Source organism: Podarcis cretensis (genome assembly GCF_951804945.1).
Source record: "Podarcis cretensis genome assembly, chromosome: 10".
Taxonomy (NCBI): domain Eukaryota; kingdom Metazoa; phylum Chordata; class Lepidosauria; order Squamata; family Lacertidae; genus Podarcis; species Podarcis cretensis.
Window position 1 is genome coordinate 16958779 of NC_137179.1, and position 16594 is coordinate 16975372.

General features: G+C 44.8%; 1 protein-coding gene and 1 long non-coding RNA gene across 2 annotated transcripts in view; one reads left to right on the plus strand and one right to left on the minus strand.

The window, feature by feature from the left end:
* RERG (RAS like estrogen regulated growth inhibitor) overlaps positions 1-10949 on the plus strand; it is a 93514-nt gene extending 82565 nt beyond the window's left edge. Inside the window, exons 3-5 of the mRNA XM_079993138.1 lie at positions 2256-2312; positions 7910-7983; positions 8715-10949. Coding sequence (XP_079849264.1) covers positions 2256-2312; positions 7910-7983; positions 8715-9122 — 539 coding nt within the window. The 3' untranslated portion in view covers positions 9123-10949. The remainder of the gene's footprint in view (positions 1-2255; positions 2313-7909; positions 7984-8714) is intronic.
* Positions 10729-16225, minus strand: LOC307225362. Its single transcript, XR_013842932.1, has 2 exons — positions 11431-16225; positions 10729-11059 (listed from the first exon to the last, which is right to left on the minus strand). It is a non-coding gene; the product is annotated as an uncharacterized lncRNA (long non-coding RNA).
* Between the last annotated feature and the right edge of the window lie 369 nt (positions 16226-16594).

Consider the following 16594-nt stretch of genomic DNA (forward strand, 5'->3'; position numbering starts at 1 on the left):
AAGAACTTAATTCGTTCTGGAGGTCCGTTCTTAACCTGAAACTGTTCTTAACCTTAAGCACCACTTTAACTAATGGGGCCTCCCGCTGCCACCGCATGATTTCTGTTCTCATCCTGAAGCAAAGTTAACCCAAAGTACTATTTCTGGGTTAGTGGAGTCTGTAACCTGAAGCGTCTGTAACCCGAAGTACCACTGTACTTCAAAAATGCCTTTGAGGACATTTTCAGAAAGCCATATGTCCAGCACATGTTTATGTAACCTCCATCCATATTTCTGTTAACCAAGGAAGTGTAAGAGGAAATGGCTCAAGCATGCAGCTAGATGCAGCTGGTTTCCAGAATGCTTTTTAAATGTATCTTCCATATACACTATTAAGGAAGAGAGAGAGGGATTTGCCAAGTGCCCCCATTTGGAGATCAGAGGAATGGAAAGGTCACAATACAGAACAAAATGTGGATCCTAAACTTAACATTTTGTCCATCTCCTTATTGCCGTGGCTTTTAGCTGGAGCGCTACAGAAACCACAGCATGTTAGGCGGTTTGATGTACACCGAATTATAACATCAAGGGTGTTTACCTGAACTTCTCCAGACTTCCGATCCATTCAGCGAAGCAGATGTTCTCACAAGATTTAACAGCCCATCCAGCTAATGGAGGGGTAGTTTATACCACAAGGAAAAACATTTTTCTTAAGAGTTTTGTGGTTGTGCCTCTGATTCCAGCCAAACCCAGAAAGCAAATATGTGCCTTAAAAAAACCCAACGATAATGATGAACCATTGCAAATAGCTAATAAAAAGTTATGTTAGCCTTTGTTTCATAAAACCTTTCATGTGTATTCCATGGCACCGTGTAAATCAAATTGGTTTTTATGGAAATACATTGCAGAAAATAACTTAGGATTCTTCCAAACTCTAGCAATCCCTCAGCCCAGATAACTCTGGGAATTGTAGCTCTGTTTGGGGGAACAGGGGCCTCATAACTCTCAGCATCCTGAACAAACTACAGTTCCCAGAATTCTTTGGGGAAACCATGACTGTTAGTGGTATAAGAATGCTTTAAACATATGGTGTGGCTATGAACTATCATTCTTCCTTGTATGCTGAACAGAGAGAAGGATCCAAATGTTGCTGATCTTTCAGCATTTTGAAGCTTAGGTGAACATAGAAAACTCAAAAAGCAGCATGTTAAATAAAACACTCTTGCTTGTTACTTGAATTTAAAAAATACATTGCTACTCTGATTTCTTTAAAAGCTTTTTTTTTTAAGACTTCACTAAAATAAATAACATTGAACAGCTGTTAGGCTAGGCAGACAGCAGAGAGCCTTCCCACCTTCTTGGACTTGCAGGAAAGCTCAGCTGGGAATGACATACATTTTTCAGGAAAGACAAGCACCAGGATGGTCGCAGAGTGCAGCCCTCCAGAGAAATGATTTGCTGAATGCAAAAAATGGCACACCCTAAAGACCCCTTGACGCCCCTTGAATGCAAAGTTAATACAACAAAACACTGCACCATACCCATGAGAATATCACTAATTTTATTTTTCTTCTCCCTTTGGACATTTTTTTCTGTATTCCATTTCTCTTTTCATTAATTGATGGAGCGTGGTTGAAAAAATGCAGATTTTTTGTGCAGTAGAAGTGTGTATATGTGTGTGTATAAAAAAAACCCTGACTTTTGCCTCTGGCCACACCACTGGGGTGCGGCCCCTGAATGGATCCCCATAATGCAATGTGGCCCTCAGACTGACTGAATTTACTTCCCCAAATTATACTCACTGCAGTCAAAGGTCAGTATTCAAGGACTTTCTGTACCTAGGGCACCTGATGTTACATGACAGTAAATAATGAAGAAATCCTGTTTGAATGTCCCTATCCTATGAGACTCTTGTACAGAGCTGCAGTGTTGTAGCTAAGAGACTGAGGCCCTCTTATATCCTGAATTCAGTGTGGAATCCATTCATGCCAAATTCTCAACATGTTAGTTTGGTTGTGTGAATCTGCTCTGTCTTGCAAGAGAGACTGCCCAGGTCAATAAGGTTTTTATTGTGCCATACAGCCCTCAAATACAGCAGTTGTCTAGAATATGGATGAGGAACCTGTGGCCTTTTCCAAGTATCGTCAGTGGTGAAGGATAATGGAAGTTGTAGTCCAGTAGCACGCAGAAGCTGCCGGCTCTTCACCTAGAGAATGTCCCTGAACAAAAGATTTGTACTCCTCTGACTCTAACTTCATTTGTTTCTTTCTCCATAGCTCTTGTGGTGCGTTTTCTGACCAAACGGTTCATATGGGAGTACGATCCTACTCTTGGTAAGTTCTATTCCAGGCATCCCCAAACTTGGCCCTCCAGATGTTTTGGGACTACAACTCCCATCATCCCTGATGACTGGTCCTGTGAGCTAGGGATGATGGGAGTTGTAGTCCCAAAACATCTGGAGGGCCGAGTTTGCCTATGCCTGTTCTGTTCTGTTGCCTGTAACCATGGAATGCCGCAGAGATTTATAGTATCTCTCCCACTCCACAACCTTCTAACGTCCAGTCACTTTCAAGATCAGCAAGGGAACAATCCTAGCATTGTTATTGCAATGATAAGCCATACCCCCCCCCAAAAAAAAAACCCCTATGGTCATTGATCCAATGCACCAGGTAGGGAATACTCTTGATGTAATTTTTACCCCTAGTGATATGAGGGCTGAACCCAAGTTTTGCGGGGTGCAATACGTTCCCTTGTCATGGTCAGACCATTTCTGGTAAAGTTTGAACTGGAACTTTCTGCCTATTGACATCAGCAGGTTCCTTCACTGCAAGTTTTTCAGCACCTGAAACATTTTTGCTTAGGCAGGTTTATCAAGACCCATCAATGCTGATGCATTTTACTATTACAGTGGTACCTCTAGTTACGAACTTAATTCATTCTGGAGGTCCGTTCTTAACCTGAAACTGTTCTTGACTAGAGGCGTGCTTTCACTAATGGGGCCTCTTGCTGCCGTTGCGCCGCCGGCACACGATTTCTGTTCTCATCCTGGGGCAAAGTTCTCAACTCGAGGTAACTTTTCCAGGTTAGTGGAGTTTGTAACCTGAAGCGTTTGTAACTCGAGGTACCACTGTAATTAAAAACGTTTTTATTGATGATTTTGATATTTCTCGCAAGCCCCTTGGAAGTTCTACTGCAAGCAAGTGATATACACATTTCGCTAAATGAAATAAAAGATAAATAAAAGCCTTCTTTTAGGAATTTGAACACACACCCCCCAAAAAAAGGAATTCCCTCTCTATTTTTGCAGGTGGTGGCAAAATGGTCCTACAAAAATGGAGTAGGAAATTCATCCCACCCCTAGTTTATGCGAACGTGGGTGTGTTTATATAAATTGTGAAGAATTCGGCATTTGTTGACATGGTTTTCGAGTTCGCTTGGCACAGGGTTTTGCTCAATTTCCCCCCCTAAAGAGCAGAGTATACAAACGTCCAAAGGTCATGGCACTAGCAGTACCTCAGGCTGAAAGTGTAATGAAAACTGCTCTGATAGCTGTGCAGAATAGCCAAGCCATGCACTGTTAAGAGTACTCTTCTCTGCCAATACACCAGGCAATAAGACTTGGATCTGATTCAACCCCCAACAAGGCAATTAAAGTTAGATTTGGAGCACGATACAAAACCAGTCCATTAAGCATTCCCAAGGTTTTTTGGGGGTGGGGAGGATCTTGGCTTCTTGAAAAGCCTTTTCTTGATGATTCAAATTCTCCAAGCTATTCTAAAAAACCCCAATGATCCGGCCTTCCCACTGTGGTCTGCTCCAAATGTGGAGCATTCATTCAAAGTCAGAATTTGTGTGATCCCTTTTCTGGCAACCCGTTTCGACTCAAGCATATGGCATTGCAGTCGCATACTCGGCAGACCAAGGACAATTTAAATGATCTGTGGACGGCTGCCAGGTCCTCTAAAAACAAGCCCGTGCAAAATCAAATAAATGGCTCTCTTGCCAATGAAGCTGTTCATTCTTAACAGTGCTTTTGGAACATCTTTCTCCCCACCACTACTACCTTCTAAATGCTCCCTTGTGGCCTTTGAGCAGTTATGTCAGGCAATGAGATACACAGAATGGGTATGACTTGTGGTGTTGCGGGGAAAAGATGTTTGGGGCTCTTGCCAGCACAGATGACTTGGACATTTTATTTCTAAAAACCACTGGAGGGGAAAGGAATAGGCGGGTTGGCTTTTAAACATAGGATTGTTCTCTAAAATCTTTTACGCCAGTGTGTAAGTATGGAGTTACTTACCATAATGCTTAGCTCAATGACCTTTCAAAAATAGACATTAATGGCTCTTACATGCACTGTGTGTTTAAAGTAGCATCATACCAATTTAAACAGCCATGTCTCCTGCCCCCCTCCCCCAAAGAATCCTGGGAGCTGTAGTTCATTAAGGGTGCTGAAAGTTGTTAGGAGACCCCTATTCCCCTCACAGAACTACAAAGCCTAGAGCGGTTTAACAGTTAATGCCATTTCCCAAGCTCTGTGTGTGGAGATGTTGCCTTCATTGTGATTACCGTAGTTCGTGGAGAGGTTATATATTATCCCAAGCAATCCTTATCCAGTGCATTTCCCCTTTCAATTTCCTTACTGCACTAAGTCCACAAGGTTTTTGGGAGGGGGTATTTTTTAAAAAAATGAAAGTTTGTTGTGCAAGAGTACCCAATCCATTTCTTCAACTGCACAAATTGCATTTGCCAGTCGGCAGTTGAATCCCACCTGCAAAATAGTGCCTGTCTAGAAGCAGCAACCTTGAGCAAAATGAGCTCATCAAAACTTGCTGATACTCTTTGGCAGGGATAGTGAAGAAAGGTGGCGCTGCTATTCTCCCAAGGAGAAGGTGGCACTGGATTCTGTATCAGAGTTCTGTAGTCTGTCCCCTGTTTAATTAGTGGCATGCCTTGTTTGGGGAGCTTCTTTTCTTATCCAGATTTTCACAGCTAAAGAGCATCATAGTGTGTTCTCATTCTCAAGGCTACCTTGACAGGTACCTGCCCCGCAAAGACATTATTTCCAGTTGCCAAAAGGGAGAGCGGAATATTCAAGTCGCTCAACTTCATACAAATTTTATACGCCTTCTGTTGCCAGCTCCCTTCTCTCCTCTCCACTGACGTGGATGGATTGGGCTTTGGGCTCTTCTTCCACATCATTTGTGCAGCAGAACTAAAATCTGGGCTCCCAGATAGATTTTCCCATCCATCCTGTATCCCCAAATGCCATGCGAGACTAAATAATGCAAGGCAGTGCACTGCAATATGTTGAGCCATGGTTTGTGCCCCAAGCAATTATAAATAAAACAGAGTTTTATTGTGGGGCAGGGAATGTTCCTGCTCATTTTTGTCTGAAATTTCCAGTGAGTGGTGTCCACAGTACATGGTTTCCTACAGGGGTGTATAGGAAGCTTCTTTCCTAGGGAGGGCCAGTGACTCTCAGGAAAAGTCACTGAAGGGGCGGAGCCAATGGTGGGTGGAGCCACAACCCATGTGGGCAGAACTACCACTTCTCCCTCTCACTCATTCTCTCCCACAGCTCTGCCCGCCTCTAGCAAGGCCCAATAGGAGACCCCACCACCAAAGTGTTAGGCAGGATAGTGTACCTTTTCCTCCTGGGCAACATTTTGGGGGCCACATGAAAGTGGTGGGTAGGGCCAGAGGCAACAGTGGGCAGAGTAATGTATGTATCAGGAGTGAGCCAGCAATAAATCACATGGGGTAAGTGAAGTTAACTCTTTATTAGAAGAAACAAGGTCTGCTCAAGAATCCCCGGCTTAATGAGCACAGCAACTCTCCTGTGGTAGGTTTTGGTCTTAGGAAGCAATTGCTGAGACTGAAGGTCCCTGCCTTCCCGCAGCTGCCCAAGTCTCTTATTCTTCTGGGTCATTCCCAAGCAATCTGAGGGTACGCTGACATGCCTGCCTATGCTTCTCCTGCTTCATACCTCTCCTGGTCATAGGAGATCCAGGGGAGGGAGATTCTTCACCAGCCTGATTCACCTCTGCTTCTTGGCCTTCTTTCTGATTCTGATTCTGGATTTCTGCTTCTGATTCTGGACTCCCCCAGCCCACTAAGATCTTTTACCTCCGCAGCGTCTGACACTTCCCCCTAGTTTTCTCCCTCTGACCCCACATCGCCATCCCACCACCACTTCCCGGGCTCTGAGCCTTCTTCACTTGGGGGTTCCCCAGCTGGTGCCCCCCCCCCATTCCTCTGCATCCAGCCAGTCCACAACAGTATATAAATTTTACTTTTGAATAGTAGGCTAGTTTCTACACACACATCTCACACGTCCTTCTCTGTCCTCCACCCAGGCAATCAAGAGGCACCAACAAAATTCAAAGACACATTGCAGTGTGATAAAAACACTCAGGGAGGGTGCAAAGCAAGGCTGGTGAGGGATATGGCCTGGGGAGAAGGGGTGTGGTTTGGGAAGAGTCCTGAGGGCCAGTCAGAAAAGCACTTGGCCCCCCAAGCCTGAGGTTTCCTGTTCCTGAGTTAGGAGTTTGTATAGTGGGTATATGAGTTTCACCTAACACCAGAGACTCTACATTCTGATTCCATGTTTTCTAGCGTACTCATTAACTCTGTGGCACAAATCAGCCCAGGGGAGGTTTTTTTCAATCTGCTTTCTCTTTTTTTTCCCCTTCTCGCTACATCTCCTTTATAAGAACTTTGTGTCTCCAGCAATTTAAAAGTAAATTGAATTGGGCAACATGGGGTGGGAAGGAATGAAAGTGCCTGGCTCTGCCAATATTCCGTAGCCCCCATTGTTGTTGTTTTTAAATGAAAGCTGAACCAAACTAATATCTCAAGCATGGATCTAAATATTTAAAGCGTGAGTTTTACATATCTCAAAATCTTGGCTTTTGATCCAGTCAGGGAACAGAACATGACAGGAAAGAGAGCCAAATAACAAACCAGCCATAGGATTAATGACGGTGGGAAAAGATCCAAGGTTATGCCAGTAGCATGTAAAATGGATTTTGAAGCATCATGTTTTGAGGCTATGAATTTTTACATCTATATTCTGCCCTTTCTCCAAGGCGTTGGGTGATGTTACATTCCTCTTGCTCCTTCCTATTAACCTCACAACATCCCTGTGAGGGAGGTTACATGGAGAGATTGTACCTGGACCAGAGTTACCTGGTGAACTTCTTATGGCTGAGTGTGGACTTAAAATATGGGTCGCCCTAGCCCTAAGTCTGTTGCTCTTAAACATGGCAGACATTCAGTCTTCCAGCTCACGAGGAGCCATGAGGGCAGGGAGACAAAAGACAGAGCTAGCATGCTGGTCCTCTGCTTTCCTCTTCTAATTGTGTGAAGGATCTGAATTCCCAAAATGGTGGAAAGGTCTGGTACTCGGCTGAGACCTTTAATCCTTCTTGAGCCAGGCCACCCCTCCCAAGCTCCTCCCTCTTTCTGAAGAGTGGAGACTCTTAAAGGGGTAGACCGGTTGCCTGGAGCATAACACCTCATCAGCTCCCCACTTTATGCATTGCCTTTGTTGGTGAACAGATGTTGGGAGCAGCGAGACCCCTGGTATAAAGCAGGCTGGTTTGTCAGGAGAACCTGGCTCAGAGGGAGGGGAGGGTTGCCGTCTTCTGAAACCCAGTTTGGGGGTTCTCCCCTCCTCATGTTATCCTCACAGGGTAGGTTAGGCTGAGAGATGGTGACCATTCCTGCTTCAACAGTCTAACCAGTACACCACACTGTCTCATACTGGTTGGGATCATAGGCCATATCTGTCAGAATAGAGGGGGGAGGGGTCCAGAGGCCCAATCAGATATATAGAGATGTGTTGCAAGCGGCTGCACCCAAAACTGTTTGCTTTTTGAGTTTTAATTTAATTTTCTCTCTCTCTCTCTCTCATGTTTCTTTTAAGAGTCCACTTACCGTCATCAGGCCACAATTGACGATGAAGTTGTTTCTATGGAAATACTAGACACAGCTGGGCAGGTGAGTCAGAACTCTACAGATCCCTACAACAGAAACCAAATGCCAGAGAACTGTAAGTAACTTCAGAGGAAGGTTATGAAGCATTGCTAAACCAAATGTTAGACGTTAAAAGCATTCAAGAGGCAAAAGGGGACATGCCAAAAGACAGTGGGCAAATGGGTAGGGAGGTGACATCTTATTTTCCTTGCCTGTAATTGTATTATTATTATTATTATTACTACTACTACTACTACTACTACTACTACTACTATTAAATTTGTATACTGCCCTTCATCTGAAAATCACAGGGCAGTTCACAACATAAAATTTCAAAATGAGAACACAAAATTGGTCTCCATTGCATAAGAGGGCATTTAGGGTGATCTAAATGGACCCGAAATCAGGACACACACACACACACACACACACACAAGGTTAGAAGTCCCTGTTTTACTACTGCTCCTATTTTTCATGCTGCCTTGTTTATTTGAACGTAGCATCAAAGTACCATAAAACCATTGAAGGAATGCAGGGTAATAATGCTTTCTGCTAGTATTGCTGCGCTAGGGCTTGCACATTTAGTGCCTGGCCCTGGAGAATGGACACTTTTTATAGATCGTAAACAAAAGCCATAGCACAGCAACACTAAATCAGAACATAGTCCTCTGCGGTCCAAAATACGGGTCCAAAAAAACCCCTTGATTGTGTCTTTTGACCACACCCATTCTTCCTGCCTCTTTCTTTCAAAACAGGAGGATGCCATTCAGAAGGAAGGCCATGTGCGATGGGGCGAAGGCTTTGTGCTGGTCTATGACATCACCGACAGAGGGAGCTTTGAAGAAGTCCTGCCACTTAAGAACTTGCTAGACGAAGTTAAAAAACCCAAGAATGTTACCTTGATCCTAGTTGGAAACAAAGCAGACCTGGACCACTCGAGGCAGGTCAGCACCGAAGAAGGGGAAAAGCTGGCCACCGATCTAGCCTGTGCATTTTACGAGTGCTCTGCTTGTACAGGGGAAGGCAACATCATGGAGGCCTTTTATGAGCTTTGCCGGGAAGTGCGGCGCCGGAAGATGGTCCAGGGCAAGACCAGGAGACGGAGCTCCACGACTCACGTGAAGCAAGCAATCAACAAGATGCTCACCAAAATCAGCAGCTAAAATATTTCGCTTGTTTTGTTAATATAGAACATCTCAACTGAGGTGGGGTGAGAAGGCCGGATTATAGGCAATCAACAAGATGGTGAAAGCTTTGCTCTTCCCTAAACCCCCAAAACCATCACATTACTCTTCCTGAAATTAAGAGAAGCAAAGCAGGTTTCTGGAGTTGGAGCAATTACCAAATTGAATATTTTTTTAAATAATAAATTCACAGGGTCACTTAGAGAATGGGGAACATGGAAGAATGTACCAGATCGCTTACTGCTTCCCCTACAACACAGCATGTTCACCTCTCACTATTATTTGATGACTTATCACTGGCCAATAGGTAAATGAGTCTCCAGTCCAGTTTTACTGGGTGATATATTCTTTTATTGGGTCTTTTACCCCTGGCAACTTAGGCTGTGTACACACAACATTTTATTCTAGAATCAAAGGAGTATGAATGCAGTATTTGTTTTTTCCTACATAGTCCACACACACAGGCTAGATCTAGTGCATTTTTATTTATTTATTGGCCCCTCAAAAGTGCTTCTTGAGAAACTGGTTTCATTCAGAAAACAAAAGCTCCTTGCAAGTTGATTCTGCATTGCCCCCACAGTGTGTCCACTTGAAAGCAGATGTAGGTGGTCCCAGCAGTGGGGGTTGCATCCACACCTACTCAATGGCTTTGATGAAGGATGTATAACAAGAAGGGAATCGTCACTTCCTCCTTCATTCACCTTGGTGGATGTACAGGGAGGAAAAGGTGTGGCTAACCTAATCGAGGGGAGGGTTTTCAAATCTGTACTGAGTAACCACACCCACTCTTGTGCACAGCAGGCTCTAGAATCAGTCTAGTTTGAAGGCATGTTGAGAATGAGCGAGAATGGTTGAGCATGTTGAGGATGAGCAAGAATGAGAAGTGGAGACAACATCAGTGCTGATTTCCAGCAAGATCTTGCTGAAGTCTAGCAAGATCTCATGAGATTTTGATCAGGTCTCGCAATACCTTGCTGGAAATCGGCACCGAGGCCAGAGCTTCTCCACCAGGGGCAGAGACGGTAGGACTTCACCTCATCTCATGGGTGGGCCAGGCCTGGTTAGTGTGTACACAGCGTTAATCTGCATGTTGCAAGAACACCCATCCTTTCTGCCGGATGTCTAAACCCCATCCATAATCTAAGAAAGCAGAGGAATTGTCACCTAATTCCTCCAGTGTGCTTACTGGCCTATTGCAAGTGAGCAGCTTAGCAAGTGTATCTGCATCAGCCTTACCACCACCAGGATGTTTTTGGACCACAACTCCCAGCAGCCCCAAACAGTACCTGGTTGGAGAACTTGCTCATTGTGGGCAAAGTGGTCTGTTGCTATCTATCTACATAACACAGAAGGCATTCTCTGGGTTAGGAGAACACTATGTATCTGGCTGTCAACCTATGGAGGGTATGAGATGGATTTCACACATTTCACGACACTATATTAATGCATGGTCAATTTTTCTTAAGAACAAAACTGCCTCTTTCCTTGTGTCACTTTTCCTGAACCTTTATAATGCCTACATTTTAGTAGGATATCTTTGTAAACTCAGCTAGCAGAAACTCTTCAACGAGTTGGTAGGCTCAACTGGATTTGTTACGTTATGTTAAAAGTTTATTTTTATGCCGCTTTTCAGTTCCTAAAGCCCCCCCAAAGTAGTACAGAAAAGTGAAAATGCAAAAAATAAAATAAAAAATAAAATATCAGTTACCAAGAGATTGTATGAAAATGACACACTATACGCTTGGCTGTGTATCTATGTAAGCCCTGCAGAGTTAGACAGGAAATAATACTCATTTCTTTCACAAAGGTTTGGCTTTTTTATTGTTCTGCTTCCTAACTGGTGGATCCATTTCTGCTTTAATTGGAACGGGCTATAAAGAAACCTCTTTGGCAGGTCACAACAGATAGTGGTGCACCTTAAGGTAAAGGTAAAGGGACCCCTGACCATTAGTTCCAGTCGTGACCGACTCTGGGGTTGTGGCGCTCATCTCGCTTTACTGGCCAAGGGAGCCGGCGTACAGCTTCCGGGTCATGTGGCCAGCACAACTAAGCCACTTCTGGCAAACCGGAGCAGCACACAGAACTGCCATTTACCTTCCCGCCGGAGCGGTACCTATTTATCTACTTGCACTTTGACGTGCTTTTGAACTGCTAGGTTGGCAGGAGCAGGGACCAAGAAATGGGAGCTCACCCCGTTGCGGGGATTCGAAACGCCGACCTTCTGATCGGCAAGTCCTAGGCTCTGTGGTTTAACCCACAGCGCCACCCGCATCCCATGGTGGTGCACCTTAGCTCCTACTTATTACTGGGGTTGACAAGCCCCATTTGTGCTGATCAAAAGCTGTATTTGTCTACAATATGAGCTCGGTACTGGAGCTGATTCCAGGTTGGGTGGAGCTTGATTTGTACAAGGGCTGGAATATACAAGCATCTGAATTTCCTTCTAGAACAGGTCCAAGACATTTTTCTGCCGGCAAGTCAAGGCACAAAGTACCCAATGGTGGTCAAGCTGCTTTGGTGCCTGAGGCAGAAAATATCCCAAGTGCCTCTCCCTGTCCCTGGCAATAAAAGCACAACAACAACCAATGAAATGAATAAAAGTGTGCTGTCCTTTCATGGGGCACCCCAAATCAGCTGCCTTGAGGCAACTGCCTCAGATATGGGGAATCTCAGGCCTGGAGGTCAAATGTGGCCCTTCAGGCCCCTTCGGGTTATCACCAGGCCACACATACCCTCTCCAGCTGACCCTCTTACCAGCCTGGCTTTGCATCCACCTTCAGTGGGGAAAGCAGAAGTTGATGTAGTGGTGAGAGAAGAAACAGGGAAAAGCTATCTCCAAGCAAACAGTTCAGATCAGCTGCATGGGGGGGGGGGGAGAGAGAGAGAGAGAAAGGGGTGTCAGAAAGAGAAAAAGGGGGATAAAGTCCTTTACATTAAAAAAGCTCCCTGTCTGTGATGTAGAGAAACATCTGAAAGCTCTGATCCCCACCCCTGTATCCCTCCCAAGTTTATTAGGTACCCAAGAAGTTTATGGTGTGACCAACACAGAGGCCTCTGTAGGAATCAGCACACTTGAGCTCCCCAACAAGTCTGGCTATCATAAATGGTCAAGATTTCAGAAGGTTATTTCCCACTGTGCTGTTAAAAGAATAATAATCTGAAAAGATGGGTTTTGTTCCCTTTAGCCTGGCGATTCAGTCGTCAAAGTGTTACAGCTGACTCTTTTATTGCAATGTGTTCCTGCCTAGAGCCCAGAGTACCACTTTCGAAAAGTGTTGACGTATATTAAAGCTTTGCTTCCAGAAGGCTTTCAGTTTTGGCAGCTGTGTTGAAAGGAGCCAATGTAACATGACCCCCTTTCAACTGGGCTTCCAGCAGCAGAAAGTAGCAGGGTTGAAATAGCCCCTATTACGTTGGGTTCTTTCTGCCGGCACCACCGCTCCAATTCCCCAGCTTTGCTCTCATGCTCCCTGCCTTATTCTACTGGACAACCCTTAGTTTCAGGCCTGGAGCCTGCACCCAACATTCTGGGCTGACCCCTTGCCTGGCTGACTCACCTCTGTGCCCCCTCACCTGCTGCCTCCTGGTGGTTGTGCTGCCACCACCTTCCCACCCTGTTTTCAAGTGTGCTTAAAGGTAAAGGGACCCCTGACCATTAGGTCCAGTCATGGCCGACTCTGGGGTTGCAGAGCTCATCTCGCTTTATTGGCCAAGGGAGCTGGCGTACAGCTTCCGGGTCATGTGGGTCAAGCATGCTTACCTGGCAACAATGAGCTTGTTCCACTGACATAATTTTATTGTTGATTTTATACCATTCACTGCCATGAGCTATTTTTCTTAATATCAGTGGTATATAAAATAATGTAAGCTCGCTTGCACGTGCAAAAGGAAGGCTGGCAGCTACTCCCAACAACCTCCTGCTGCTTATCTAACAGCTGCCGTATGCTGAATGGCTCCTGGCCCATGAGAGGACCACCGCCAGGTAAGTCCACGAGCAAGCATGCAGCTAAGTGAGCTCAGAAGCATGTGATGGGGTGGTGAGCATGCTAAAGGCTGAGGAACCACCACTACTGGGGTCCCAGTCAGTGCTGAGAGGGGACTGAGGGCAGCTTGCACAGAGCCCCTCAAAATCCAAAGCTGACGCCGTTTACCATATTAGCCATCTGATTGACATATGCATGTTTTGCTGCACTAACTGGAAGCAGTGAGTGTAGTAGCATCTGTGGTTGAGTTGTACAGAGGCCTACAATGGGCATTGTTTGGCTAAAATTGGTGAGAGGTTGTCAAGTCAGGGAACGTGGATTCCATTAAACACAGAGTTCCATACCCTCCAACATACCTTCAATGAAAAAAGGGCCATTATTATTATTATTATTATTATCATCATCATCATCATCATCATCTTTATACTCCACCCATCTGAGTAGGTTGCCCCAGCCATCCTGGGTGGCTTCCAACATAACTAAACATTAAACAATGAAAAATTTCCCTATATGATGCTGCTTTCAGGTGGCTCAGGGGTCAGATAACTCCAAACCCTCCAATGTTTCTCGAATGAAAATAGGGATGTCCTAAGGAAAAGTGGGGTGAAATCAGAAACTGGGATGGCTTCTGTAAATCCGGGACTGTCCCTGGAAAATAGAGACACCTGGAGGGTCTGGAGTTCTGCCTGTAGTGAAACTGGTTTTAAGCAAGGGTTGCATTAGCTAACGGGAAGGATATGCAGCAGCAACAGCTTGATCTTACACACATTTATTTATAAATGGGTGCCAAATCTTGAAGTTTAAAAAAGTCTGGTTCTTGAATCCGGAAGGCACAATCCAGAGCAGGTTAAGGAGGTTGCCCGGCTAAGGCAGCAATTCTCAAATGTTTGTTCACAGACCGCTTGAAAATGACTGGCGGCCTCAGCAGACCACTTAAAGAACTTTCACAGCACAGGCATAACTCATATTTTAATAACATTTTTCCTCCAGTGGCAGCATTGCAAGAGCCAGCATTGTATTATGTTAACTGTGGGCTCTAGCCTAGGTGCCTTGGGAAGATCCCCTTAAACTAGTAATTGTTTTTGGGAGAATTTGGTAGACTGCACCAGTACAGTACTATATTAAGAAAACCACAGGCCCAGTTGTTGTGACCCTGTTTGATTACTTGGCCTTGGTCGGAAAGGTGTAGGGCCAAGCACAGATGTTCTCAACTGTTCTGCAACATTTCAGCAGACCAGCTGAATCTGAAAGGAGGTAGCGGACTGCTAGAGGTCTGCATGCATTAATTTGAGACTCTCTTATGTGTAGTAGCTGTAGCTGTGTAATAGAGCATCTACATGGAAAAAGTCCCAGATTCAACCCCAAGTATCTCTGGGAAAGTCCCCATCTTAAGACAGACGAATGGTCTAACTTGGTAGAAGACTGCTTCCGATATATATTTCTAATCCACCTCGCAGGATTGCTGTAAGGATTCCCAAGGTCTTCATTTTAAAGTGCCACGGGGTATAATTATATAATCATAGCTGTCAACTTTTCCCTTTTCTTGCGAGGAATCCTATTCGGAATAAGGGAATTTCCCTTTAAAAGGGGGGAAAGTTGACAGCTATGTATATAATCTCTGTTCACTAGATGGTGCACCACAGTCTGAGAACTGATGCTGCCCCTCAACTGTCCTGATAAAATCGGGACATCGCGTTTTAGCACCATGCTCTCACAAGGCAGCCCCAAAATATAGGAGAGCACAGCACCCAAAAATCCACATTTTGTGTTCTCTGTGCTCTCGCAGGAGTTATGTGACTCACATGGGAGCACGGCCCAGAAGACTTGTGTCCTGGGTTTTCGCCTGGACCTGTTGGAGGCCATGCTGATGGAGATGTTGCAGTGGGGAGACAGGAGTGTATCATCTCACTTTTTCCAGACGGGAACATTCCAGGTCTGAATGTACCCTTTGTACTCAGATCCCCAAACCAGCACTTCAGGGAGGTTTCTGGGCCTGCCTTCAACGTGATGTGCTGACTTTGTAACTAATAGTGGTATGAGGGCTTTTTCAAACAAGCAAACTGCGGGCAGAAATTTATTTGAAGTGGTGCAGATGGTACCTTGGTCTCTGCTCACCATTTGGTTCTGTTCCAAGTCAATACACAATCGGTCATATTTTCAACGGTTTAGCATTACACAAAACTTGTGGAAGGCAGCCAAAAAGGAAATGTCTTTGAAACCCCTATTATTCATATTTTGTTCTATCAATGATTAGCTTCAACTCCAATCTTTTCTTTTCTTGATTTGAAGGCGGGGTGGGCATCGTTTCAACATGCATTTTCTGTAATACTTTGTACTGGAGGAGAAGGGACCTAAATGATTTTTGCCAGATGGACATTGAGTTTGGATGGTTTTTGTCCCCAACTTCAATTATTTTGTTTTTAATGGCTTGAGGTATTCACATATCTTTTCAGAAAGGAAACGAATGCATTTGTAAAATATAGAGGCTTTAACTGAACAATATTTCTTGGCTATTTGGCATAGCTGACTTTATTTTCCTTGAAAACATTAATCTATAATAAAAGTGTCATTTTAAAAGCTCTCGGCTTTTGGATGCTGTTTCCACCTTCTGTGCCAGAAGTTAAATGTAACATTTCAGACATCTTGTTCCGTGATGACGGAGATGGAAGATTATAGGCCCAACAGTTAACTGTGAGGATGGCTGTGTATGCGCCGTATATTTAAAGCACATAACTTCCTCCAAAGGATCCTGGGAACTTTAGTTTGGGAACTCCTTTGTTAAGGAGGCTGGGAATTGTAGCTGAGTGAGGGGTAAGATGCAATTCTTGGGATGATTTGCAGGAAATTATGTGCTTTAAATTTGTAATGTGTAGGCAGCCCAAGACTAAGAAACACCACAAGATATTATGCTGACTGAGGTGAAGGACAAGATTGTGTCCCTCATTCCATTCCAAAATAGCACCTCCTACTGTTCCATATACCCAGCTTGACCAGACTGGCTGCTGACTGCAAGCTGTATGGTGCACAGACACCCTGTCCTCCAACATCCTGCTGTCTGCTGTTCCCCAGTATCTGCACCTGAGGAAGCCATCTTGTACTGCCTAATTCTATGGCCAGCCCTGACTAAGACTTGGAACTTAGTATAATGACTTATCTACTTGGGACTTTGTCGCGACCACCTGTAGCAGGATTGAGGCCTACCACCACACACCTAAATAAAGTGAACCCTCACCCTGGATATTCACACTATGAAGCCAGTGGTCTTAAGACAACACTAACCTGTGACACTTCTCACATACTGCTGCCACCATCTCTCAATTCACCCTAGTACCTGAGTGGAAATAAATCCCAAGAGCTGTGGCTTAGTTTGGGGGTAAAAGGTAAAGGTAAAGGTACCCCTGACCGTTAGGTCCAGTCGTGGCTGACTCTGGGGTTGCGACGCTCATCTCGCTTTATTGGCCGAGGGAG